At 46.3% G+C, this 27240-nt stretch overlaps 1 protein-coding gene across 1 annotated transcript in view; it reads left to right on the top strand.

The window, feature by feature from the left end:
• The first annotated feature begins 1372 nt into the window (after positions 1 to 1372).
• The window catches only part of ATP13A5 (ATPase 13A5), a 31482-nt gene continuing 5614 nt past the window's right edge, over positions 1373 to 27240 (top strand). The window contains exons 1-26 of the mRNA XM_068692372.1: positions 1373 to 1406; positions 3275 to 3402; positions 5275 to 5448; positions 6418 to 6564; positions 6772 to 6842; positions 6919 to 6999; positions 7552 to 7621; positions 9408 to 9542; positions 11864 to 11936; positions 12742 to 12873; positions 13495 to 13665; positions 13889 to 14046; positions 14277 to 14465; positions 14710 to 14771; positions 17217 to 17367; positions 18633 to 18716; positions 19804 to 19960; positions 21302 to 21419; positions 21961 to 22085; positions 22234 to 22397; positions 23141 to 23260; positions 24030 to 24109; positions 24375 to 24417; positions 25254 to 25363; positions 26189 to 26285; positions 26863 to 26935. Of these exons, the coding sequence (XP_068548473.1) occupies positions 1373 to 1406; positions 3275 to 3402; positions 5275 to 5448; positions 6418 to 6564; positions 6772 to 6842; positions 6919 to 6999; positions 7552 to 7621; positions 9408 to 9542; positions 11864 to 11936; positions 12742 to 12873; positions 13495 to 13665; positions 13889 to 14046; positions 14277 to 14465; positions 14710 to 14771; positions 17217 to 17367; positions 18633 to 18716; positions 19804 to 19960; positions 21302 to 21419; positions 21961 to 22085; positions 22234 to 22397; positions 23141 to 23260; positions 24030 to 24109; positions 24375 to 24417; positions 25254 to 25363; positions 26189 to 26285; positions 26863 to 26935 (2947 nt within the window). The remainder of the gene's footprint in view (positions 1407 to 3274; positions 3403 to 5274; positions 5449 to 6417; positions 6565 to 6771; positions 6843 to 6918; positions 7000 to 7551; positions 7622 to 9407; positions 9543 to 11863; positions 11937 to 12741; positions 12874 to 13494; positions 13666 to 13888; positions 14047 to 14276; positions 14466 to 14709; positions 14772 to 17216; positions 17368 to 18632; positions 18717 to 19803; positions 19961 to 21301; positions 21420 to 21960; positions 22086 to 22233; positions 22398 to 23140; positions 23261 to 24029; positions 24110 to 24374; positions 24418 to 25253; positions 25364 to 26188; positions 26286 to 26862; positions 26936 to 27240) is intronic.

Genomic DNA, 27240 nt, shown 5'->3' with positions numbered 1-27240 from the left:
CATCAGTGACAGCCTCCCTGTGGCCGAGCCAAGAAGGGTTTTCTAGCAGTCTGAGCAAACTCAGGGCCATTGCCTCTCTTCACACAAATACGTAATTTATTCCGGGACGGTAATATAGCACATCTCTCCTGCCTAGATAAATGGCCATTTTCAGGCTTTGTGACAGAAGGAGAATGGGAGTGAGATAGAGCAATTTTAGGATAATGCTTGGAAAATGTCCCTGACAGCGGGGGCACAGGAGACTGGAAGGTGTGCAGCGGGGCTGTGCTGCCCAGCTGGGCTTCTGCAGAGGATCCACCCAGCCTCTTTGCTTTCCCTGCATCTCAGGCAGAATTTGAAGCAAAATGTGGGTTTGAGGGGATGCCCAGAGCTAGGGGGGAGGTGTCAAACTGGATCTATCCCTGCATGTCAGTGCCCCAACATGCAGCTCCACTGTGCTGAAGCCAAGTCCAGACCCAGGCAGTGTAACCTTGTCCCCAGAGGAGACGCCTCTTGCTGACACTGTCATGGGACAAAGGGGTTCTTTGGGTATCGGATGATAAAATGGCAACAGACCATGGACTAAGTCTGATGGATTTTATTCTAACTACATACAGCGAGTACCAGTATAATTAAGCCTGAGCAGAATGTGAGCAATCTAAACATAAGCAAAAGGAAAAGGGAAAAGCCACCAGGCACAATACCATTAACAATTAAACTTACCTGCTGATGAGCCAGAGTCAGGAAAGCTGCTGACCTCTCCTGTTCTCTGCCATAATGTTAGACATCCCCTTCACCAGGCAGCACTGCTGGACCAGCCAGTGAGAACTACCCCGAGTTGGTGTTGGGCACTCTTTTGGTGGGATTGACATTCTGTGGCTACCGCATGCTGAATAGGATGGCATGAGACACACCTTTTATACAAAGGCCTGAGAATGAAGCTGGGCATGTTTTGGGTAGCAGGTGATCCATGAATCTGATAATCTTTTGATGTCCTTGAGGAGACATTGTTTACGTTAACATTTTTCAGACCGTCACACAATCGATCTCAGGTTCCTTTACATAAGCTGGTTATGTAAGCACATGGTGCATCTCACCACAGGCATCCTGCAGGGAGTGCCCAGTGTTGGCCTGGCTGCTCTGGGGCCAGCTCACTGTGGGGCTGAGGCTCCCTCCCGCCCCTTTCCTTGCCCTGTGCCTTGATTTCTCCCTGGCACCAGCCCTCAGGCGCCCTCCCTCTGCGCTCTGCTCCAGCCTGTCCCACCCCGGTGAGCACAGCGATGCCAGGAAGCAGAGAAATGCATGTGTTACACAAGCCAAGCATTTAAGGGCTTTACACGTGAGGGTGGATTTTCCTCCCTCTCCTGGGAGCATAATAGGAGATGTGTGCGCAATGAGACTTTCAAAAGGCAGCGGAAAGGACAGCGGTGAGAGCTGGCTGTAACACTGCTCTGAGCTCAAGCCCATAGCTGTGCTTGACATTGCATGACCCCACCAGCAAAGACATCCAGGACTGGAAACAAGACAGTCAGATGGAGAAGTTTTGGAAGGATCATTGTATGCTCCTCAACAAGGATGAAGAAAATGAGCTGGTAAGGACTGGGGGACTGTGGTGGGGTTAGGTTTCTTTGAGTACCTCTTTTCGCACATGCTTCTTTTGGATATGCCTCTGCTTCTTCAGTTTCACACACCATTTGGGCACTGTCTCTTCAACACAGCCTTGGTGAAGGCAAAACCCTGTATCAGTCCTTGCTGACTTTGATTTTGGCCAAGTAAGGACCAAAGAAAACAATGCTTCAGTCCAGAGGAATGGAACATGGAAGAGACCTCTTTGCCCACCAGAAGTCATCTGGCCACAGAGCAGTGTCCCTTTCCCCCCTCTTTATTCTGTTGTCTTTTCCACCCTAACTGTGATGATCTCTGCTTATAGGTACCCTTCCCATATCATCACGTCACCAGAAAGCAAGTCACAGGGAAGGTGCTTACAAATGAGCTTTATCCTCAGTCCTTCTCTGGAGCAGCAATTAAATCTCTTCTGCCATTCAGGGTCTCTGCTGCTTAGCAGGTCTAGGAAAACTGGGCAGATGACCGAAGTCTACCACAATTCTCATGAGAGAAATCCTTTTATGTCTTTTATGGCAGCATTTACGGAGCAAAAGTTTGTGCTTATGGGCTTTTAATTAATATTAATCGAATCTACATCATATTTTTGATTGTTACTGATTACTGACTATTGATCATTGATTATGTGCGGCAGCCTGGAAGGGCTGCACTAAGGGACTGCTTTGCAAATGCAAGGAGTTGGAAACTCTTCCTCTCCTTGCTAATGAGGACTGATTAAACAGTCAGATGAGCATGGTAGTAAGGCCTTTTCCCCCAGCCACCTGTGCAGGGAACAGCTGGAATACAGGTGCTCTCTGTGCATGAGGTGGGCACAGAAGTAGATGCCTCTGCACAGGTGTAAAATATAGCCCTGTATGTGCTAGGGATGCATATGTGCTACGTGCACTGGAAGCACAGAAGCGAGCTTTTCCCACGATGGGATCCTCTGTCCTCTGCAAGCAGATGGCCACTAGCAGGTGCTTCCCAGCATCTCCTCAGTGTCATTGCCCAGCCTTGTGGACTGAGAAAGTGCCTGCACCATGACAATGCAGGCACTCAGGGTAGGCACAGGTGGGGGAGATGCTGCCCTGCACACCTGCGCCTCAGCATCAGGTTTGCCCACAGGGCTACTAATAGTGGTGGGGCTTCAGCACTGCTGGCTGCCTCTGGTAAATCCCTGCTGGGCTTTGCCTGCTGCTTGTACAGCTCATAAGAGCTTGTTTTAGAGCAGGGAGCTCAGGCTGGATTTAGCACGAAATCAAAAGTGTGCCCCGGTAGACAGGTAAGGATTCAGCAAGTGATCCTCTGTGTCATGGATAGCTACAGGCAGTGTCTTTCAGGGTGTCACTAGCTGGTGTGGGGAGGTGGCTCTCCAAGCATGCATACTATGAGCCTAGGAAGCAGTGGCAATACCAGCTCCCTGATGGGGATGGGTGGCCAGCAAGTGTGGCTGGGGGGGGGCTGTTGCCACAAGTAGCCTTTTAGCTAAGAAGCAGTGCTTCCGGCTGAGTACCCACCTCCAGGAGATGCCTCCCTCACCCCATCCAGCTTGTGGCTGCAGTCCTGCTGGCAGGGAAGGGCCCTGACTCTGCCCTGGAGGCTGCTGACACAACATGCCTTGTGCAAGGCTGCCTGGCTTGGGCTGGGCATTGCCTTTTTTAACACGTCCTCTTCCTGTCTTGTTTGCTTCCAGGTGCTGCACTTGGGGACCGTTCCTCAGGCAGGCAGGTGCTGGCCCAGCAGGGCAGTCCTGCAGTGAACGGGGGTTCCCCCAGCTCTGGCTGTTGGCACAACCCTGTGAGCACTGAGCGTGCAGTCTCTGTGCGTTATGTTATATGTTCCCTTGTGCCCAACTGGTGCAGGATGGTCCAGCTGTTTCGTTGTGTGCTGTGGCTATATCAGGACTGACTGCTCTGCCCCTCTGCTTGGGCTCGTGCCTGGGCTCAATCCCACTCACCATGAGTTTCCCTAGCTATGAACACTGATTTGTCCTCCAACCCCGAAAATGACATCTGTGGTTATTGGCTTAAACTTTGGTGCCCTTCAAAGAAATAATATTTTGCCTGCTGCACCTTTAAAAGCTGCACTACCATTTTGTAATGGATTTTTCTAGCTGGTACAAGGGCTGCATAATTATCTTTATTTCGGTAGAACTGCATTGATTTCAGCTTAGTTTATGTTGATTATGATCAGAGTTCAGATAAATCAAGTTAATTGCGCACTTAAAACTGAATAGGTGCTTACTCCACTGCTTTTTAATCACTTTAAAATTATACCTGAACTTGAACCTGTGTAATTGTTGGTACAAGCCCTCACCAAGGAGCTGTGCCTTGTTGCGTATTCTATCCTGTAAAGTGCCAGCCTTCCTTCTGTCATTTCTCTAGTGTGTAATTCAGATGCGGGACTTCCTCATTTTTATACTTTGTACATTTTTAAATAACATTTTCCTGCCTCTTCTCAAATGCAGATGCTGTGTCAATAGCAGGTTATGCTCCCATATCACATTGTGTAATTTAATTGGCAAGCTCCTCTGGAAAACACCCAGACCCTGCCATGTAGCCACACATAGATATAAAGGAACATTTCCTTTTACTCCCTACCTCTGCCTACACCTGCAGAGTCACCAAATGCCTCCTTGGGGGCAGGTGCCTCATGCTCCAGTGGCCACACAGCATGGGTACAGTTTCATGAGCTCTGGCTTGGGTGTCTCACCCAGGTGATGGTGCAGGGCTCCTCCTGCAGCTTCTTGTGGGGGCCTGTCCAGCAGCACCCCAGAGCAGTGAGGGTGATGCTGCAGCTGCTTCCTTGCAGCCCTCGGGGATGTTTCTGGGCTTTTTGGGGCAGGGAAGGGAGCCAAGAGATGGCCAGGAAGCACTTTGTGTGGGGAAACGAAGAAGATTGCTGCAGCAGAAAGGGGGACACCTCACTGAGGCAATGGTTTTATTTCCAGTGGAGACTCCAATACAAAAAATGAAATAATCTTCTGTTAGGTTTTCACTTCAGCCTGAAACAAACAAAAGCTCTTTTCCCAAATAAGCGTTTACACAAATTACACTAGTATGGGTGTCACAGAGGGAGCCCTGTTGTGGGGGCTGCCTGGATTCCTGCTCTGGTGCCTGGGGGCAGGCAGAAAGGGACAGGCACTGCTGCTGGTGAGTGAGTGGGGCATACAAAGCCAGAGGGTCCTTATGTACTCATTCTCAAGGTACAGTATGCGTGGTGGAGGGTAACATGCTGGTAGGTACATCCAAGAGGACTCGCCTGGGGCTTGGCCATTTTCCCTCCCCCAGGCAGAGTCTGTTCTGTTCCTCCCATATGAGGTGGGCTTTGGCACTGAGCTCACGTGGAGACTCACCTGGGTTGCAGGCAGGTGCTGACACTGCAGAAAGACATGTTACTGCAACCGGTCTTGATGGTAAAAGCTCCAGACCAGAGTTAGTTTCTCAGAAATCCTGGGAGAGCTGACATTAGACCACTCCTCTGTCGGCAGCAGCCTGGCATCCTCCTCCTCCTAGCAGCTCTGTGTGCTTAACTATGCCATGTCAATCAGCAAACTCTAATTTCCTAAAATGACCTCAGGCTGCTATGAGGGCCTCAGTCACCAGCGTTTCTTTCCAATAAGCTCGGGCTTTCTGATGAACAAAGGACAAGGTCAAGCTTGTTAACAAAGAGTGCTTTCTCTTTGCTCTACAGGAGATTTTTGGCTACAAAACCCAAGGCTACCGCAAGGCCTTGTGCATTACCGGATACATCTTGTCCTGTGGGGCTCTGCTGCTGCTGTTCTACTGGAAGCCGGAATGGGACGTGTGGGCAAACTGCATCCCCTGCAGCTTGGAAGAGGCAGACGTAGTTCTGCTCAGAACCACCGTAGGTTCACCCTCATGCCTTACTGCTGTTTGCAGAGCCTTTTGTTTTCCCAAATGGGGCAGCTCGTTGTTCTGTGCCTGCATGATGCAGGAGGCTAATAACACTCTCCACATTGGGAAGTGTAGGGGCAGGGATGAGTTAAGCTTCAGTGCAGCTCTGCCTCTTCCCATCCTCTGTGTACAAGAGGTAGAGCCAACTGCCTTTGCAGGAGGGACCATCCTGCTAGTAACCTTTTTGCTTTGAAGTTATCAGAGAATGTTGAGGAGATAGCTTTTGGAGAGCTAGATTTTAGGCATTAGTTGTATTCTGGGACTCCATCACTGTGAAGTAAAACCTAACACAATTCTATCAGAGCAAATACTTAAAACACTTAATGGCCAATATTGCAATGATGTCCCTAATATAAATACACTCAAACCACTAAAAGAGTAATCTACTGCTTATTGTAACTAGTTAGATGAGACTAAAGTGATTAAAGGACAATTCAGTCTGACAAGTGCATCTGTAACAGTAAAGCTGAGTTGCTTTTGGCTGTGGATGTAACACAAGTAACACAGCATTATAGGAGATCTGCAGAGCACAGTAGCTGGTGCTGAGGATTCAATGTCCACACTAAAAATATTTCAGAAAGCTTTTGCTTCTAGCTAGCTCTAGTCTGGTCCATAGTTTGAATATCCACCCAGTAGCTATTGAAGCACATCTGGCTTGGTTTCATCTTCTCTGAAATTCCTCCAAAGCATGAATCACAGCAAATGGATATGACTGTGTGATTGACTTCAAAATGCTTTACTGATCAGTGCTAAAGCACCAGTACCCAGCATCCCTGTTGCTATGGGCTTACGTTTGCTATGACTGTAATGATGCCACAGTGCTGCTGGTCTCTGGGAATCTCATATGTACTTCTCAGTCAGGAAACATTATCTCAGGCCACATTTGGGGTTGTCAGTAAACTGGGCTCTATTTCTCTAGGATGAGTTTCAGAGATACACCCGGAAGAAGGTGACCTGGATTGATTTGTCTGCATTGGCACTGCCTGATGGCAGTACTTCAGAATGTCCTCTCGTAGCTGACAAAGACTCTGTTATAAACAGAGCTGTAAAGAAGCCACAATTAAAGGTAAGAAGAAACATGGCAGGAAGATGATGGGTGAACTAATGAGTCAAGGCACCTGGAGGCTCCCCAAAATGCTCTGTCAGCATCTTCCTGCAAGTCCTGTTTTCATAAGCTGAAGCTTTCTCCTAAGACAAGGGGAACTGTTTCTGTAACATAGTGAGCTGGTTTTCCCTGAAAGTCAAAAGGAATTTCTGCTGTTTGATCTTGCAGGTGAGATGTATACAGGTGCAGAAAATCCGTTACATCTGGGACTTTTCTGTAAAACAGTTCAAGAAAGTTGGGTGAGTGTCAGCAACCTGTTATAAAATCCTTTGTAGTGAGAGAGTCCCCTTTGTGAACTCTCTTCTGTTCACCCAGATCATTAGAAGACAGCAATACGTGTCACAGCATACACCACAAGTTCGGAGCTGGCCTGACAAGGGAAGACCAGAAGATCAGGTACAGTCTACATATGCGTTGATACCTGAGCTAATTATGACCGCATGACCCATTAATTCTCTATATTAATTTCACGTGAGGTTTTGCTACTCACCGTAGTAGTAAGGCAGTGCGAACTGCATGGGTGGCATTCAGGAAGGTGCAAAATCATTATCCCCCACACCTTACTGAGCTTTTTGTGTTCTTAGTGATGCCAAAGTAAGTCTGGGGAAAACACCACCAGTTCCAGCTTGGGTTCAGGGCACAGCAAGCCTTGACTGGCTTACCTTGCCAGCATCTCCTTAAAAGCCCTCCAGAGAGTTCATCATGGGGCTTAGCAGCAAACTTGACAATCTTTTCAACAAGGAAATACCAAACTTCTGCCTCTGGGTAAAATCCTCTCAGATACAATAGCTTCTTGACAGATTTATTTGTCCTGCTCAGCCAACTGTGTCCCCAGGAGTTACCTGTTTAGATAATTGTTAATGTTATTTGGGCACACAGCTTTCTGCATGAAGTCTTACCTGTGTGACTAAGCTACGATGTGGGGAACTCTTCTCTCTCTTCCTACAGGCAGCTGGTGTGTGGGCCTAATGCCATTGAAGTTGAAATTCGCCCCATTTGGAAGCTGCTTTTTAAAGAGGTCAGTAAGTCTGACTGGAGTTGGGTAGGACAGGTATGAAGTGGTTTTGAGACTTTGCCTGGGCACTCTGGGATGGAGCAGTTAATGCTTCATAGGCATGAGACAGGAAAGTTGGTGAACCTCCTTTATACTACATTTGGACTATTAAAAGATAAAATATAAGAAATTCTGCTGCTGGGCTTGTGGCCTCCACAGCAGTGTAAATCATGAGTGTGCTTAAAACGTGCAAAATTCTTGTAATTTTATTCACCTAGCAACTTCCTTTTCCCCTATGGCATAGAGGCAAGGCACATGTTTCCTGGGTCACTAAGGACATACTGCAGGACTACCTTTCCTCCACAGAAGAGAAAACTAACTCATCTTGTGAATAAGAGGAGAGACATGTGGATGGTTACTGGCTGATTTTACATACAGAAATGGTGGACGTATATTTTTTCCAACCTGTATGCAAAGGCTTTGCATACAGGATGTCATGCTATCAGCGTTCACGTTAATGGACTATGGATACAACGTCAGTATTTCTAAAATAGAAAAGAGCTATGAGTGATGCGGGGCTCCAAGCTAGGATGTGTCAGCACATTTCTGAACTTTAAGAGGAGTTTTTTGAAACCCCACAAAATACATTAAGAAGCTCCAGGGCCCCTGAAATTGGTTGGATTTCATATCACCAACTTTTCAGTGCCCTCTGGAGATGGTCTTGAAGAGAACTCCAGTGTAGCACTCTAAAAAAGTTTATTTAATCTGAACTTTGCACTTCCATTCAAGTCGGAAGCTTCGTGATTGAAATATTGATGGTGGTGCCTGAAGGCAGAGTGGTCCTTGTAAGCTGGTGGTATTTCAGTCCAGATACAGCATCAGTGGTTGAAGACTGGCATCCTGATTTAGTGTCTGGCTCTTTGTCCTAGTGAATGTTGAAGAGTGCATTAAATTTTCATCGAGGGACCAAATTTGTCAGATGAATAATTCAGTTCTAATCCTTATGCAGACAGCTCTTTCGGTGGCTATTTTAGTTATATCAGTTCTACAGAGAAGTCTGTCACTCCTTCAGACACACCGCATAGTGAGCAATTCTATGAAAAATTTAATCTAACTCTTTTGTTGTTAGTTAGATACCACAATAACCACAATTATATTCTGAGCTGAATTTCAGTGGGGCTTGTTGCCTGGTTTAGCATAATGCATTCAAGTGAATGACTAGAATGTCAGAATGCAGAGTAGCCAAAAGTATGAAAGTGAGAGAAAATCAAGCCTCCAATTTAGCTGTAGTCTGAGACTGATAGCCCCACAGACCCTTATTTTTTCTGAGATTTTTCTTCTTGTAAATAAATATATCCACACTGACATTCTTACATCACAATGTGTTAAAGGCAATTACTGCAGTTCAGTCTTCTTCCCTCTTTCTCCCATCTGTGTAGAGATTACTTAGAATCAGCAATGTTAAGGTCACCTTTGTTAGACGGCTACAGTGAGAAACCAACTGGCTAAAAGTCCCTTAAGTCTGACTTTAAGTTGCCATCCTAGTCGCTGCTGCACAGTTACTGGTGAGCAACAGCTTTTAATTACAAATACCATGAGTTACATGTAAGCTGGTAAACTCAGAGATGGGGGCTATTAATGCTCTAAAACAACCATGAAAGCATTGTCTTGTGATGGCAAAACAATCCTTCAAGTTGGTGTTGAAGACTCCTAGACATAGTAATGAAATGTTCTCCCTTCTTCCTACACCCCGTCTCTGCTGCCCAGTGTTACGTCCATCCCCTGACAGCTGTTACATTTACGTTTGCAGATTTTAAACCCCTTCTATGTATTCCAAGCCTTCACCCTCACGCTGTGGCTGTGCCAAGGCTACATTGAATATTCGGTGGCTATCATAATCCTGTCGATCATTTCTGTTGGCCTAACTGTGTATGACCTCCGACAGGTGAGTGCCATGCAGCCTGATAGCAACTTCATCACAGCCACAATAAGTAGCTATTTCTGTGCTCCTTCTGGTTGTTACATGTATTACTCTGTATTCTGATGCATTGCTGCAGATTTCTTACTACAGAGGAGTAAAAGGTTCAGACCCTGTGGTCTTGATCTTCCCAAGAATTAAAGAGGATTGAAGTCCTGACATGTGGGATTCATAGGGCTTTAAGAGGGTGGACTGTACCTATGAGGCTGGTTCCTACTGTAATTTCAGGAGACTTGACTTCCCTTAAGGTCCGCTGAATAGTGGGTCTTAAAAGCAAAAAGAAGCATGACTTTTTTTTTTTTTAATTCTCAATTTGTTCAACTCTTCTGTCACAAATACTGCTCCTTAGAAGCATTTTCTAGTAGTCTCAGCTCATTCACCTCTTGACCTAAAGCACTCATGTGATGGCTGGAATCTTCAGCCTCTGTGTTAGAGGAACATAGATCAAGGTGAGCCTTACACAGTGGCTGCAGGCCATTGAGTCTCCGCATTCAGGCAGGTGAAGTGCCTGCTGGAAGGGCAGAACACTCACAGGGCACTTGGAAACTGCTTCCTTAGTCCCTGAGCTCACTTTAAATAAACAAGGAAGGCAAAAATCACATGGTAAAAAGGTGTGATAAGGAAGAAGAGAGAAACTATACAAATGAAAATACAGAAAAAAGGAAAGTGGTAAGAGCAGAAGTCCAGTAGGCAACATTTTAGTTTGTTCTGGACTTTACTTCTTGACAATACAGGGGAATGCATTATTTAACAGCAGAAAGGAACTGGGGATTCCTGAGTCCTGGTGAATGTTTTGTTAATCTGCAGGAAGAATGCAGAGGTTACAGGACAGTGCTGAGGAGCGCAGCTCCCATGGACGGAGTGACATGGTGGAGGTGGTGCTGGGGTGATGGGAAGGCAGCCATGGGGTGCATGGCACTGGAAGTCCTGCTCAAAGCCAGCCCGAGCACTTGTGTGCTGCTTCAAAGTCAGGCATAGCTCATGTTGCCTCCAAAGGCACTGCTCAAACCAGTCTTCCTGCACTAAATGACTGGTCAGGGGCCAGATTCAGCCCTGGGAACAGCTTCTTGAGCCAGGCATACAGCAGGCTGCTCTGTGAAATGCTTCCTGGGGGAGGTAATGATTTGTCTTTTGGGGAGTTGCCTGTAGTCTGAGCTGACCCTTCTTTTCTGTGGGCTGCTGGGGCACACAGCATGCTCCTGCATAGCTCCCTGGGCTTGAGGGCCTTTGGGCAGCGTGTGCTCACTACAGTGCTCTGCTGACACGGCACTCCATGCGCCACGCACCCTCTCTGCCAAGGGCATGCTTGTATTGCTGCCTTGTTCCAGCCTCATGCCGGTCTCAGCGAGCGCTTTCTGAATAGCTGGGGCTCTTGCCAGCGCAGGTGTGTTGGCCATGAATACCATTTCTGTATCTCAGGCTAAGATCTGTATGTGTCATGTAGGATGAATAGCACTCCCGTGTTGAACAAGCACTTGCATCCCTTTAAGAGTACCTTTATCCCTAAAGTGGTGATGTCGTGCCCTGGTATTGCAGAGCACCAAGAACAGATACGGTCCGTTCAGCTTTTCTTGGCAAGGCCAGTTTTATTGTGCGACTGATAACTTTGGCAGGATGAAATACAATGTTTGGGGCCTCCGGATATTCTTCAAACTGGTTTGACATCCTCACAAGAACAATGCTAATGAAGAAATCCACACTTGGGGATTATTATTTTTTTTTTTTCAATTGCAACTTCTAAATCAAGATAGCACATTCTCTCTAATGGTCTTGCAATGACAGCTGACTTCATCATTATCTCAGGGTACATAATTGTCTGAATTAGATTGCAAAAACACGCAAAGCACAGACACCTAGTCAAATTAGAATTTTTCTTCTTGCAATGGCAGTGTTGTAATGGCACTCTTTACAACTGGGTGGTTTCGTTGGAAGCCTCCTAGCAAGGATAAGACTTGAGCAAAAAGAAGCCCTTTATTAAGGGGCTGCAGGTAACAGTGTTGCAGCTGAGGAGACTTGATCTGTTATGAAGCAGGGATAGCCCCATGAAAGTCAAGGAGGTGCAGCAGCATGAGTCAAAGCAAATTTAAAATTTGGTCCAAGTTCCCACAGCAGCTTGTTCCAGGGTAACTATGAATCAGCATCCTGACTTCTAAAGAGAGATGTGAAAACTCCTCTGGATAACTCAGCAGAGCTCAGTTTCTATGATATTAACGTGATCAGTGAATTGTAACATGCTGCTCAGCTTGAGCATTGGTGTTTCAACACTGCTATTGCTTTCCCATCAACAGCAGTCTACTAAGCTGCATGACCTTGTTGAGGAGCATAACAAAGTCCAGGTTACAGTCTGCATGAAGAGTGAAGGTGAGTCATCTGAGTCTCATTTTCCTCACAGGCCTGTGTAATTAACTGATGTGTTGAAATGTATCTGGAATTGCACAGCTCCTCTTGGTTTCCATGGCCGAAACGTGAAGGGCAAGCTGCAGGGAGAATGGGGCAGAGGGAGGTGAGCTGGGAAGGGCAGTGAGATCTGCGGGAACAGCCTATGCGATGCAGTAATGATGCATCTGTGTCATTATCACCGATATCTACAGCATCTGTAATGATACAGGCAAGCCCAGTAATTTATGTTGAGAGTTGGGAACACCTTGGAAAACTTAATTTCCCAAACAAGCAACCAGATAACAACTCTGGCCTTCAGAGATCTGCTTCCCTGCCCTGCTATAGGCTACTTTCACAAACTTGTCAAGTAGCTTGTGAATGAGTCTCGATGAGTCTGGATATATGGCTCCCACTGAGGTACATGCTTCCTTCCCCGTGTCTCAGCTCCTTGCCCATAAAATAGGGGTTATAGTATTTTTGCCTCCCAAAGGTGCTCAGATATGCAATTTCTAGGGTTGATGAGAGATGTAAGGGCCTTAGATAGGTTTTTGAGGTCAGCATTTTGTGGACACTAAGCCAGTAAAACTGCAGACACCTACTTGGAGGAAGACGTTCAGACAAAGGCTTACCTTTGTGCTATTGCTTTTCAGCCAGTTTTATTTCTAAAAGGCACTGGTCATAAATCATGCAGTGTAGAAGTTTTGTGATGTTATGTGTGCTTTGAAACTTGTTTTTTATTGCTCAGAACTTGAGCACAAATGAAGTTCATTTTCATATTATTCTACAGGTTGCAAAGAGCTGGAGTCTTGTTACTTAGTCCCAGGAGATGTGTTTCTTTTAGATGGAAAAAAGCTCTCTCTCCCATGTGATGCCGTCCTGATTGATGGGAGCTGCGTTGTGAATGAAGGGATGCTCACAGGTGCAGCCTTGGAGTTTGAAATGTTAACACCCTGTGCAGGTTCTCTGTCAGGGAGATGTCTCTCTGTTCTGACAGAAAATTGTTTACTATTTATTAGAATAGTTTGCAGCAGGAGGTGGGAAAACTGTGGCTTGAATAATTCACAGCTATCTTGGGCTTTTGAACACTGCCATTGTGTAATATGTATTTCTTATCCACACATACACAAAAGTAGGATTAAAATACTGTCAGGAGCAGAAAGCGAAAATATTCAAACACAATGAATATGTATTTTCTGGCTTTTTGGATTCTGATCTTGTAGTGGCTTGGTTCAAGCAGGCCATGTATGAGCACATGAGTCAGCATTTCAGCAAACACTGAGCCACTGCAAGGCCTGAACTTGGGCCAGGGGTGAAATTTGTCCCAAGCCCATTGACAGTAAATGCTCAGAGAAGCCACAGATGGACTCTGACATGAAAATTGTAATGGCTTGTCACCACAAATCCACATCTGTAAGTACTTAAGCAAGCTGATTAGTCAGGTAAGCTTAAGCACCTAAAGGGCGCTGTTATTTTTTAATATGCACAATCTGATAAGACTCTTAAATCTCCTTTAAGTGAAGCTGCACACTGCTGTTCTCAGGTGAAAGTATTCCAGTTACTAAAACCCCCTTGCCTCTCACGGAGAGTCTGATGCCCTGGAAAACCCACAGCATGGAGGACTACCGGAGACACGTCCTCTTCTGTGGGACTGAAGTCATTCAGACGAAGCCGACTGGCAGAGGGCCAGTGAGAGCCGTGGTGCTGCAAACTGGTATGTCCTCTGTTTTTTGACCAGATTGGGGAAAATGGCTTCCCAAGAGACTGATGGGAGAGCTGGTGTCTCCTTGTAACTCTTGTGGCTCCGCCACACCCAAGCAGTCCTCGCTGCCACCTGATGGCCGAGGCCTGTGCGGTGCCATCCATTTCTGACAGAGCTGGCTCGCCATGCCACCGCTTTGTCACTGAGGTGATATAAGGTTCGTGTCTTCACACAGGGTTCAACACCGCTAAAGGCGACCTGGTGAGATCCATCCTCTACCCCAAGCCCATGAACTTCCAGCTCTACAGAGACGCCTTCAAGTTCATCATAGGCCTCTCCGCCATCGGCGTGCTGGGACTGATATATACCGTGTGTGTGTTCACGTACCACCAAGTAAGTACAGGCAGTGCTCCCAGGCTGCGCACCAGCTCCGAGGCCACTGGAATATCTTCTGCTTCTGCAGTCAAGTCTGCTGCTGCCAGAAGTGTGTGCATGCGGGGGCAGGACAGAAAGAAGCAGAATAAATCCATGGTCAGAGCTTGGGGTGCGTTGCTCTGTGGCAGCAGGGATCCCCAGGGGGCTGTTGCCCCCACCTCACCGCCTGTTGCTCTGGCTGCTTGCAGAAGCCGGTGGCAGAAGTAGTGGCTATGGCCCTCCTCCTCCTCACCGTGGCTGTGCCTCCCGCGATCCCCGCTGCCTTGACCACAGGCACTGTTTATGCCCAAAGGAGGCTGAAGAAAAAGAAGATTTTCTGCATCACTCCGCAGAGGATTAATATCTGCGGGCAGATCAACCTTGTTTGCTTTGACAAAGTAAGGCACTTCCTGGGGCACTCAAAGATGCTGGGGGATGCATAGTGGTTATTTTATCTCTTATTTTTATTTCTCCCCAGTCATCTCTCACCTGCCCCCATGAAAACATCCTCTGCAGGTGCCTGTGGGGCAGGGTGACACTGGGGGCATGAGGCTTTCATTACCCTGCCCAGGAAGGAGCCCTGGGTATGTGTCAGGGGAAGAGGTGGGCAGGAAAAGGTAACGGCCATTTATCTCATTTTAGACAGGCACACTGACAGAAGACGGACTGGACCTGTGGGGTGTCCTGCCTTCTGAGGGAGGCTGGTAAGGAAGGATTTCCTTTAGAGGGAACCCATCTCCAGTGCAGAGGTATTGCCCAGCGGTCAGATTGGCAGGGGGGTGGTTGCATGGGATAGGGAGAGACAGCAAAGAACATACAGCAAGAGGTGAGGGACTTGGGGGAGGCAGGGGTTGAAGATCCCTGCCCTCTGCTCAGCTCCTTCCTTGCAAATACAGTGCCTTGTGTAGTGGTGAGCACAGCTGCTAATTCTAGGCAGAAGCCAGCAGCAGCGTGAGTGCTTTTAATTACCCCATGGGGATTTGGAGAATATGCACAGAGCTTTTCAATTATGTCATTCGTAGCATAGTTCAATAAATATTCTTAATCTGTTCAATAAACCTTTCATCCTTTAAGGGTTAGGATAATGCTCCTTCTGTTGAAATGAAGTGTTGCCATCTTCAGTGCCTGTCAAATCTCGCCTACCTTCTGTAAACACTGCAAAAATCCATGAGACCACAGATCAGACCTGCAAAGCTTAGGTGTCCTTACAGACTCCCTCATAGCCCCGGCATGCTCCATCTCAAATCCAAGCCCAAGGAGCACTGAAAGCCTCAAGAGATATCCAGTATGCAAATATTAAACCTGACTATATCCAGAATTATACTATTTAATTCATATTATTAAAATACAATAACAGACTTCAGCTCTGCTGTGCAGCCTGCATATTATGCCAACTCAAAATATTAATCTTTTGCAGTGGCCAGGACAAATCACACACCCATATCTACTTCTGGATTTCATTAGTTGCTGTTAATATATAAGATACCTCAACACCACAGAGATAATCATGCTATAATGAATGATAGGATGAATTCATTGTGGGAGAAAAATCACATTCCCAATACTTCCTCAAAGGATAGAGAGAAAATTGCTATCTGATGCAAATTAATGAGAAGAGATTAATAAGTGTCAACCGATAAAATACTCCTCCAGCAGGACCAAACCACAGGCAGATAGCATGGTCCCTTCTTGGTGCCCATCCAGTGCCCCAGGGAGGCCATGCTGAGCAGGAGATGTTGGATGGGCTGGGAGCCCCCCAGGAGGCTGGCAAATGCCAGAGGGATTTCCACCAAGGTAGCCTTGCAGGTAGTGTCTGCTCATGTGGGCAGCAGAGCAAAATTGGACCCATATATCAGAATAAATCCTCATAATAACGAACTCTGTGAGGTGTCAGAACATAAGTCTGTCTCTGCTGACATGTCATATCTATGCCCAGCTGGGAACCAGTGCTGGTGGCTTGCCAGAATGCAAGGAGGAGCTATTGCTGGCTGTGTTGATCTCATTAGTGTATTTACATAATTACTCTTTCTTAAATATTCACATTCTTAAACACATTATAACACTAGCTGTCAGCTAATCTGAATACTGTGAGGCAATGACAGTAAAGGAATTTCATTCCACTTGCAAAATATTCTATTGTATGTTTAATAAGATACAAATGTTTGTTGGTTTTATGTTGTTTAGCATTTTCACGGTGTCTCTCAAGTATTAATTAATTAATAAGCCAATTATGACCAGCCTGAGAACAAGGTATAATTTGCTGGAAACAGAACAGACTCTGATGGCCCAGAGGGATGACAGGTCCTGGGATTCATTGTTCCTTTTAATAGAGCTGCGAGCTGTCATGCTGCTTGCTTCCAGATGCATTTCACTGTGCCTGTTTTAGAAACGGGATGCTAGTGGTGATCAAAGGTAAATAAAAATTATTTAAATTTCTCCTTAACATGTCAGCCTAAATGGTAATGGGCTATGTTCTGGTCTGGCAGACACAGCTTGCCAGCCAGTTTCTTAGAAGGAAAAAATGTCTGTGAGAAGACTCTGAGAACTATCTTCCCTGGTGAAATAGCAGAACCTTCAGCCAGCCCAGCTGCACACATGCTCTGCAGGGCCAGAGAGGGAATAAATCTCAAGGCTTTCCAAAGAAATAAATCAGGACATGGATCTTTAATAGTGTGCCTCAAGTAACTCAATAGAAGTCTGGCTTGCCCATTTTTAAAAACCAAGGTGAGGGACAAGCATCTGGAGTCTGTGGGTTTGCAGAACTACCAGTGGAAGTGGAGGCTCTCCAAGGCCATATTGCTAAATGCCTCGGAGGTCTCTGCTGCAAGTTGTTTTCTTTCTGATAGCATCTTCTCTGCTCTAATACCAAACAGCAATTGCTAAGCAGTCCTGTACCAGCCCCTCTGTCTTCCCTTCTCAGTTAATTTGCATCAAGCTAAACTCATGACAATTAATTGCTGGGGACATTTTAGACTCCTTAGTGCCCCTGAGCTGTTATCAGAAGGAAGGGTAGGACAGTAAGTTGCTTGCTGTTTTGGGGCTCAGCACCACTAATGCAGCAAAGCTGCACCTGTACATATATGTGCTAGCCAGGGGCTTCTCTGCATCCTTCTTGTTATCAGTCCCACTAACATTCTGCTTTTAACCAGGTTTCAGAAAATTCACAAGTTTCCATCCAGCACTCCTCTGCCCTGGGGACCTGTGTGTGGAGTCATGGCAAGCTGCCATTCCTTGGTGGTTTTGGATAAGAAGATTCAAGGAGATCCACTGGACCTGAAAATGTTTGAGGGCACGCACTGGGTAACGTGACTCGTGTCCTCTGCAACCTCCAAAGCACAGCCCCCGGGTCAAGGCCAAGCTCCAAGGCATGTCTGTAGGGGAAACCCTTTCAGTCCTGGTCACAACAGATGGAATTTGCTGTTATCCCTACTAACCTCGTGGCAGATTTGCAGTACTACAACTGTTTTTTTTTTTTTTTTTTTTTTTTTTGTAGTCCAGCAATCATTTTACTCAGGGATGCCTGTGTTTGCTCTCTTAATTTGATTTGTAAATGTTGGACTGTAACGAAGCAGAGGGGGAGCCTTGCTGCTGGAAGCCAGGGCTCAGACTGTGCTGCTGGCTACACACAGAGCACAGGCCAGCCGAGGAAGCATGAGGGCAGGTTTCTGTGCCCTTGTGCTGAGGGCTGTTCTCTCTGATTAGCAAAGGGACATCCCTATGGAGAAGCCAGGGCTGGAGCCTAAGGCTGAATGAACAGCAAGACTGAGACAGCTGGGGAGGGGGCAAGAGGCTGAGCCTTGGGGCGCACCTGCAGCGTTGGGGAGGGTTGTGCTATGGGGGCAGGGTTGGAAAGGTGCTGCTTCTCCCCATCCCAGCCTGGAAGGGCTCTGGGGTCACTGCAGTTAACTGCCCCATCATCTCTTCTCCTTCAAGCTTTTCCTCAGGAGACTCTAATCAATAAATAAAACAGATGCAGCTCTCGCAGAAGCACTGTGGGAAGGCATCGGGCTGGTGGAAGGACAAGCAGCAGCAGAGCCACACAACAGCAGAAGGGGACAATGAGGGGGAATCAGCCTTGGCAGTACACAAAGTAGCTAAGATGGAGGGCTAAAGCATCCTACACCTAAAACTGCCACTCTGTTTCTGCACAGAACATCAGTGAGAGTCTTTTAAAGCAGGAGGCTGGAAGATAAAACCAGCTAGATAGGGATTAGTTCTCTTTTCTTTTTGTTGCTATGACATTAAATTTCTGTGGGACTTCGATTTAGAGAAAACAAAATTTGACACAGGTTTTTTGCTCTCATCAGGTCTAAAGATGCAGTGCCCTGTAGGCTTCTGCTAAGGACAGGGCTGCAGGGAGGTTGTCAGTGATGATGGATAGAAAGACCTCATAGATTACAACAAAACACTGTGGCAGCTGGGTGCCAACAGCAAAGGGGAAACATGCTGTCATGTGCTGCCATCCCTGTTTTTAACAGACAGGTGTGAAGCCAAAAAATACAAAACAAGGAACATCAGAAATAACTTTTTTTTTTTCTTTTTTTCTTTTTTTTTTCCATGTACAGGAGATAGAAGAGTCCAACATGTCTCAGGATGGGGCTGGTGCTCTTCACACCTGCATTGTTAGACCGGGGCCAAAGGCCAGCAGTGTGAGTCTGGCTTTCTGGGAATTAATATTCTGTGCTTTCAACATCCAGCTTGTGAAGCTTCTAGTATATGCACTATTTAACTTGGTGACTGGCTGCAATAGGCCTTTTCTCCACTCTTGGTCCTGTGGCGTAACTATCCTGTGAACAGAGTGCCTGGAAGCTGAGGACCTGAAAAGCAGATTCTGATTAAACTTAGGGAGCTGCCCCTGAGCTTCACTTCCAGAAGGGCTCTTGTGCCTAAAACCCTCTCATTTCCAGCTCTGCTACTTACACTAATAACAGATACAGACTTCTGCTTCCTCACCCAATAAAACTGCTGCCATAATGAAGCATTATGACCAGTCTAAGTGGAGACCATTGTAAAGAAAGCTTGCAATCTAGAAAAATATCTAAAGCACAGCTTTATCTGCAGGAAGAGGCACTTTAAGGTCGAGTCACTGCAGCTAGGAGCATGGACAAGTCTGCTGCTAATGGCTGTGCAAGCCCACTGACAGATTCACCAGCCTCACCCCAAAGCATGGTGTTGTTTGCTTCACCCCATCTCTTGAAAATCCAGGCAGGAGCCCCATGTTTTTATGGCTGAAAATTGTTACATTTCCAGCCTGTACATTAACCCAGACAGCTTCTTCCCAACAGAAGGGGGGTGATTTCTGTTAGCAGTACCACAAAGACAGTGCTGTGGCAACATGGAAAACAATCTTATTTCTAGCATTGCTCTGTTCCCTTGGTAATGTCACTCTAACATCAATTTTCTGTTCCTCTGTCTGTAACTCCAGGAATATTGCATCAGTATGTGGTTGCTAAGAGAAAACCTGGGACAAAGCCCAGAAAACAAGCTGAATATTAAGAAAAACCACTGAGGTCCATGGGAAGTGTGCTAGGAAGCCACTGTTTTTGAAACTGTGCTTCCTGAACTTGTTATTAGTGATCTGATCCTATAGCCAGAAAATACTAAAACTGTCTCCTATCAATAATAAATCACCTAAGCCAGAAAGGCTCAAATGAGCTGAAGTTCAGGATGGATTTGCTCCGTGTAATCTATGAATCAACCCCCTAAGTAACATCTCCCTTTTCTGACCTCTTCCAGGCTCCTGTGGAAGGAATAGCAATCCTACATCAATTCCCATTTTCCTCTGGATTGCAGAGGATGTCTGTTGTTTCACAGAAGATTGGAGAGGAACAGTATGACCTGTACATGAAAGGAGCACCAGAAATAGTGTCCAGTTTATGCAGACAAGAAACTGGTATAGATGTGGGGAAGGGCACCTTTACAGTCTTTGGACTTAATCCAAACCAGACCTTGTGTTAGCAAGGTTTGCAGCACTCACTCTGCTACTACATATGTACAGTTCATCCCAGAAACAAGCCTGGGGTCAGTACAGAAGCTAAATATCATTAGTTAACTATACAAATAAGCTTGTTTGTGAATTAGGATGCACAGAGCCCAGCAGCTAGTGAGATGCACAGCCTGCGGTTCAGCTGCTATACATCACCCAGCTGACAGGCATCAGCTGAAGATACAGCTTGTAAATAACGTTGGTATGTCAAAATACCCAGAGAAGGTGTGGGATGGTGGTAATTGCATGTGTCACAGCCACTCTGATGTGCTGCATGAGTCCTTAAATTTTCTGTTAATTTATTGACCTGTAAATTCAGCATCGAGTTATTGACCCAGCTTACAAAGGCTTTAAATCTTGGCAATGGGAAACTTGCTGTGGACATGCAAATTATCGTTATTAAGGATAATTGCTATTAACACTCAAGCCAGGACTTCTGTCCTCCCTCTGCAAGTAAACACAGGCTTTTCTTTTGTGTGTGTGAGACCAATATTATAGGCTTGTTCTCCAATTTGCCTGCAAACTTAAAACTCGGATCATATTCACTGAATACTTTGGAAGGGTGCCAACCAGTGGTCTGCATCTCTGTTGTTTGTTATTTGAGATAGCAATGACCTGAAAACAGGTGAAAATGGTTTAGAGGGACAATGGAAAATCTTAATTTAAAGCTATGTAATTTCCAATGACACAAACCTCCAAACAATTTAGCATCAGCAGAAAAGATATCTTAAAAAACAGTTCCACTTTCTCAGGTTTCCAAATAGCTCCTTTCCTCCTGTCTTGATTGTTCTTGTATTGATTACAGCTTAATAAATAATTAGGTACCATGCTGTAAAGCTGTGATTGCAGTATGTAGTGATTACAAAATACTGCGAAGTTAAAAGGAACTCTGCTTTTAGATTTTTTTTTTTTTTAGAATTTTGGAGAAATTTCCCACTAAGGCATTAACATAAAATCAACTCCCTGAGCAGTACTCAGCATGTATGCTGTAAAGCTCAGGTCAGAATGATGTAATCAGTCCTTTTTTCTCTGCCCAGTAATGCATCATACCTACCTGCACCTTAACATTCATTTAAGAAGTAGAAAATGGATTCATGGATCACTTATTTGAACAGTCAGTTACACAGCCTTAGCTGACTTCTGCGACAAAGCTGAGCTATACAGTGTGTTAAAGGGCAGGCTTAACCCCAGAGGAGCAGTCAGCAAGGGTGGAATATTCTAACCATGACACTTTTCTCCTGTAAACAGTCCCAGCTGATTTCTTAAAGGAGCTTAAGATGTACACAAGCCAAGGCTTCAGAGTTATCGCGCTGGCCCATAAAGTGCTAAGCCTAGGAAAGGATGTAGATGTGAGCGACCTGGAGAGGTAAGATGTGCTGAGGAGCTGCTAGCATCGCTGCGGGCTTGCTTCCCTACCAGCTTGTTAGGACCTGACCCAGCCCTCCCCCTCCTCTCCTGCTTATGGAAGCGTATGGGGAAGCTGAGCTGCATCACACCTTCCTCTCAGCAGATGCTGATTATGCTGTTAATTGCCTTGCAATTAAGTACTGCTCTTGCAAAGCTCACTGAGCTGAATTTCCGAAGCTGTTATCAAAGGGCAATGAAAGCTGGTAATTGTGCTTCAGTATGGCCATGGATTGGGACTGTGATAGAAAGCCATGCTGAGTGCTGTAGCCTGCAGGTTTCAGCTAGTCTGGTCCTGCAGATCTCTGCCCCCTCCCTGCCTGCACCTTGGCTGGGCTGCTCCTTCCAGGGGACCGCAAGGCAGGGGACCTGTGGCTTGGCTGAAGCTGCAGAAACGCTGGTGCTTGTTGAGCACTGAACTTGTGCCAGTTGCATTTCACTGCATAGCCAAGCCTGTTTCCAGCTGAGCACAGCAGCACCTGTGTTTCTGTCCTTGCCCCAAGAGAGGAGGCCGAGTCTGAGCTGGTGTTCCTGGGCCTCCTGGTGATGGAGAATCGTCTGAAGCAGGAGACGAAGCCTGTGCTGCAGGAGCTGGCTGCCGCCCGCATCAGGAGTGTCATGGTCACAGGTGAATCCCCCAACTCCAGCCATGGCAAACAGGAGCAGCACAGGAAGCACTTGCTCTTCCAGCATCCCCATTGCACAGCAGCTCCACAGCCCCTACCTGGGGCATGACAGAGGACACAAAGGGCCAGCCTCTCTGGTATCGTTGGCAGGGGACAACCTACAGACAGCGGTCACGGTGGCCAGGAGTGCGGAAATGATTCCCAAGGCCAGCAAAGTCATCATCATCGAAGCAAGTGAACCAGAGGGCTCTGCTCCAGCTTCCATTGCCTGGCAGCTGGCAGAAGACAGCAAAGCAAGCACAGCTGCTGCCCCTGTATGTGCAGCTGGGGAGGTTGCTGTCGGGTGCCAGGATGAATTAACAAAGCTTTGATGTCTAATAGCTGGCTTTTGGGGTGTGGGTTCCTTGCTGAGCATTTTGAGGCAGCTTTGAGGAAGGGAGGAAGTACAAGAGGCTGGTTCCTACTTACCTCAGGGTATACGGGGTGTGATATGAACCATTCACCTGCTAGGGAGAAACAGTTAATACAGAGACTCTTTGCTCAGGACAGCGTGCAAAATAACTATATGAATAAGTGGTAATGCTCTGCAGATGCAGTGACTGCTTCCTTCATGCTTGAAGTGTGCCTAATTAATGCATTTAAAAATACTTGTCTGTGAGATTATTTTCTGGACCAAACTTCAGTGTTTAAACTAGCCATCTGTGGCTAAAAGGTATTGGCAACAGCTATTTTCTAGCTGTTTTCTCACAGCTAGAAAAGCACTGGTAGTCCTGAAGTTACAGGAAAGGACTGCAGAAAAGATGCTGTGAGATGCTGTGTCCCTGTTTGTCTGGTGGGCAACAGTGCGGTGTGGTAGGAGGCTGTCAGCATAGCTGGATACAAAGCAGGAGGGGGATTGCTGTCTAGGGGCAGGGACGCTGCCCTTGCCATGGGCTGAGCGACACCTTGGGGCCTGTTGTCACCAGGACAGGGGCAGCTCCAGAGATGGGTCAGTTCTGGGGTCCAAGGCTTCGTGGTGATCTCAGTCTGAGATTAAATGCTGTCTTATTTCTTGGAGGTATGTGCTAATGCCCAGGAAAAGATCAACTTCGATGGAGAAAGCTGCAGCTACCATTTTGCCATGAACGGGAAATCCTACCAGGTTCTCGTAAAGCACTTCTACAGCTGGCTGCCAAAAGTAAGTTCAGAGGAAACAAAGCGCTTGCTAGTCCTCCCTGTTATGTGTAAAGGGCAGTCGTGTTCTGGCTGGAGAAAGGTATTTTCCTGTCAGTACCTGTAGTGTTGTCACTTCTGACACCTCGGCAGCCTCCCAGTGTGCCTCAAGGTCAGCCCAAGCAGTTGGCTTTCTGTATTTGCTGAGCCCTCGGCTGACCGAGGTGGCTGAGGTGCCATGAGCAGCTGCATGGTGGAGTTACTCTGCAGTCACCTCCTCCGTTTCAGTTTAATTAAAAACATCAACCCTATTGCCATGTACCACTGCCAGAGCTGGCAACGTCTTCTGTTCAGCCGTGGCAGCAGGAACATAAAATGCCCACACCTAGCAGCAGAAATCTTCAGTGCCTGTCACCTTCCCATTAAATAGCTGGTGTTGGCAGAGGGACTTCTCTGGATAGATTGGAAAAAGCCCCGGCTGAGCAGTGTTATTGCCACTGTCACCAGCCATCTGTGCCACACCAGGGGAACAGGTATGAGGCCTGGCTGCTCCACGGCTGCCGCAGTGTGCGTGGTGACTGCTGGTCTCCCCGTGGAGGGGCGAGGCAGAAACCAGAGCCCACTGAACATGATGTTAGGAGAAACCTTATCCTAAGTGTAACAAAACCGTGGTTAGGGCAGAGAGAATGCATTAGAGAACTGTGTCAGGCACCCTCTGGGGAGGCCTGATCCTGCCTCAGCGGGCAGCAGGGCATGAACGCCCGCCTGAGACAGCCCGCTGCTCTGTCCTGCAGATACTGGTGAATGCAACTGTCTTTGCTAGAATGTCTCCTGGCCAGAAATCCAGCCTTGTGGAAGAGCTTCAGAAACTCAAGTAAGGTTCTGTTGGCTTTCTTTTTGAATCCAACCGAGGGAAGGTGTTTTCTGAGGTGTAACTGGCCCTGCTGGTGCTGCCCCAGGCCCCCTGCCCCAAGCAGCCCTTGCCGTGGCCTTGGCCCCCACTCCGTCACAGCACAGAAGGCTGCATGAAACAGGGCTGAGATAAGAACACTGAGCCAGCCTCCAGCACCTACAAACACCTTCCTTCTCTCCCATTTTCCCTCCTTTCATCAGTGTTTTCCCTCCTTTTCCTCCAACAGTTACTACGTGGGCATGTGCGGTGATGGAGCCAATGACTGTGGGGTACGTACGAGCAAATCTGCTGCTTTCCTTAAATTTTACCTCTTTCAACCTAAAGCACACTATGGTGAGACGCTGCTCAGCATAACTTGTCACCAGCATTTCCCACATTAGCCTGTGGGTATACTTGGTCAGCAAGTTGTTGGAAAATACTACCTATGTGTGTTTTTATGTACCAACATGCACAATAATAGAAGGCTTCCCCTCCCCCCCCCCCCAGATATTAGGATAAGTATACTTCTTACATATTTGTTCAGATTTTACAGTTGCAAATTGGAGGGCCTTAATGATAATATATATATATATATATATATATATATATATATATTCTATTATCTATTATATTATCGTGATAATGTATTATCAAAATATAATTTTATAACAATGCCTTGGCTGGTCTGGTGAAAGTCATCCATAGCCCATTCCTGAGCACTAAAGCAGAGGTGACAAGGCTGGGTTACGGGGATCTTATAAGAGAGCATTAAAAGAAATATGAACAGGAGATTGAAAGGAATAGAAAGAGGATAAAATGCTAATTTAAATAGCTTAGCAGATTGTTTAACAGGAGAGGTATGCACAAACTCCAGTGTGGGAGACAGAGCATACAGGGTAGTTCAAAGAATTGTAAATAGGTACAATGGGATTAAATGAACAAACAAAGTATTTAAGCTGTAGGGAACGAAAGATATCTGAAAAATGAGATCAGACGTTCCACAGAATAGAGGAAGATCAATTACAAAAGACGCTTGAAACAAAAATTGTAAAGCACCACTAAAAGTGTGTGTTTGTGTGTGGGAGGGGGGAATGCATCTCCAGTTTCCTCCTTCTGTGGATTTCAGGCTTTGAAAATGGCCCATGCAGGGATATCGCTGTCAGAGCAGGAGGCATCAGTGGCCTCGCCTTTCACCTCCCAGATCCCCAACATCCAGTGTGTGCCGGAGCTGATCAGGTAAGTTGTGATGTCTTGGGGTGCTGCTGCTTGCACTGAGCTTGGTGTGCGGGGTTGCTAGTGTGAGTTGCATAGCTGTGTGCAGGTTCCTGAGACAGTTTGGTGATGAAAAATAAGTATTTACAGCTATAATGTGTGTGTACAGAAGTATATACATACACACAGCTGTGTGCACATGATACCCTGAGAGATGCTGATGAACCAGACTTAATTGTTCCCCAATAACTGCATAAAATAAAGCATAAGGGGCTTTTATTTTTTGTTTGGTTGTTTTTTTTTTTGTTGTTTTTAAATCCTTGAATTCCAATACTGTTAGTGTTGCCCATAGAGGCTGATATTTTTGGAACAAGTTCAGGAGTAGAGTCACACAAGAGGGCAGGTATTACAGTAACCACAGGAGAGATTTGCTTGTCATTACTTTAAAAATTTGATATCCATATGCTGCATGCAGTCATTGAGCAGCCAGGAATAATGCCATTTAGCCAAATGTATGAAAAGACAATTACTTCTTTATGTAGCAATGCACTTGATTCCCAGAACTGTTGAACAAATTAGAAATGAAAAAGCAGCAGCTTAAGCCAGGTATTAAAATTGTAGCTGGAGAATAAACACAAAGAAACAAAACACTGCAGATGAGGGGTACTTACGTGGCTCTGCATTATCTTAAGGCCAAAATATGCCTATGGAATTTAAAATATTTGCCATTCTTCTCAAGGATTCTAAACAAAAGGAATTACTTTCCATAGAAGCAGAAACAGCCTGTGGCACTAAAACCCCAGTACTGGGTGTGTTAGGGTTTTTTAGCTTTGTTTTGTGTTTGAGCAGGGAAGGTCGAGCTGCTTTGGTTTCTTCCTTTGCTGTGGTTAAATACCTGACCCTGTATGGCCTCATTCAGTTTGTTGGTACTGCTCTGCTGTTTTGGGTAAGTGTTTAATGCCAATCTTTTATCACCATGCTGTGCTCACTACAGGTTTTTATCTTTGGTGGTATTACTCAGTAGGGGAGAGAAGGCATATGGGACTTCGAGGAGTAAGATGGAGTGAGGATAAAGTTTTGAAGATGTGAAAAGCTGGATAATTGAATAATAATTTACTACATGAAGTATTTCAGTTAACATCAGAAAAAGTGAAACAAATGATGAAATAACCCTGCTTTCACAGCCACTAGTTTGGGCGTATCAACTGTGTCCATGTCCCCACTACCCAAAGATGTTTCAAGCTTGGCACAACGTGAAGGCTTGAATGGTTACTGCAGGCTGGGAATGTGTGACCAGCCCTGGGTGGTCCATGAGTACTAGTGTCTGCTGGAGGAAGGGTGGAAAAACATTCACATCCCACAGGGTCACCTGCAAGGGCTCGCTCATGCTCAAAGGTTGCATCAGGGTAGTGAGGATGTTGTTGCTGACATGCTGCTGCTCTGAAATGGCAGCTGGTGCTACAGCTGGTGTCCTCAAAGTTGACATTGGTTGTCAGGTGGGCTCTTCTGTGTTTTTGTTACAGCAGCTGCAAATCTTTGGGAATCACCAGTACTTGATACAAGACGTTGTCATTACCCTTCTGGTTTGCCTAACAAGTAAGCAGCTCGGAGAAGCCCGCCGTTGGAGAGCCTGAGTATAAATAGTCAACTTCTTTTTCCAACAAAAATTAAAACGAGAAGCCAAGTTCTACTGTCAATAACACCATAACCATCGGTGGTAGCGCAATCCCTTGGGTACAGAGCATGTCATTTGGCTCATAATCATTTGAAAACATAGCTACAGAAATCTACAGAATTGATAGGGTTTGGATGTGAGGCTCGATGTGAAGAGCAGTGGTTGCTCTGGTGGCTTCTAGCGGGTCTCAGCGTAACTCCAGCTCCAGCATGGTCCCAGCATGAGA

The sequence above is a fragment of the Anas acuta genome, chromosome 9 (assembly GCF_963932015.1).
Source record: "Anas acuta chromosome 9, bAnaAcu1.1, whole genome shotgun sequence".
NCBI lineage: Eukaryota > Metazoa > Chordata > Aves > Anseriformes > Anatidae > Anas > Anas acuta.
Note: the sequence above shows the minus strand (reverse complement) of the source record. Positions and strands in the feature narration are given on the sequence as shown.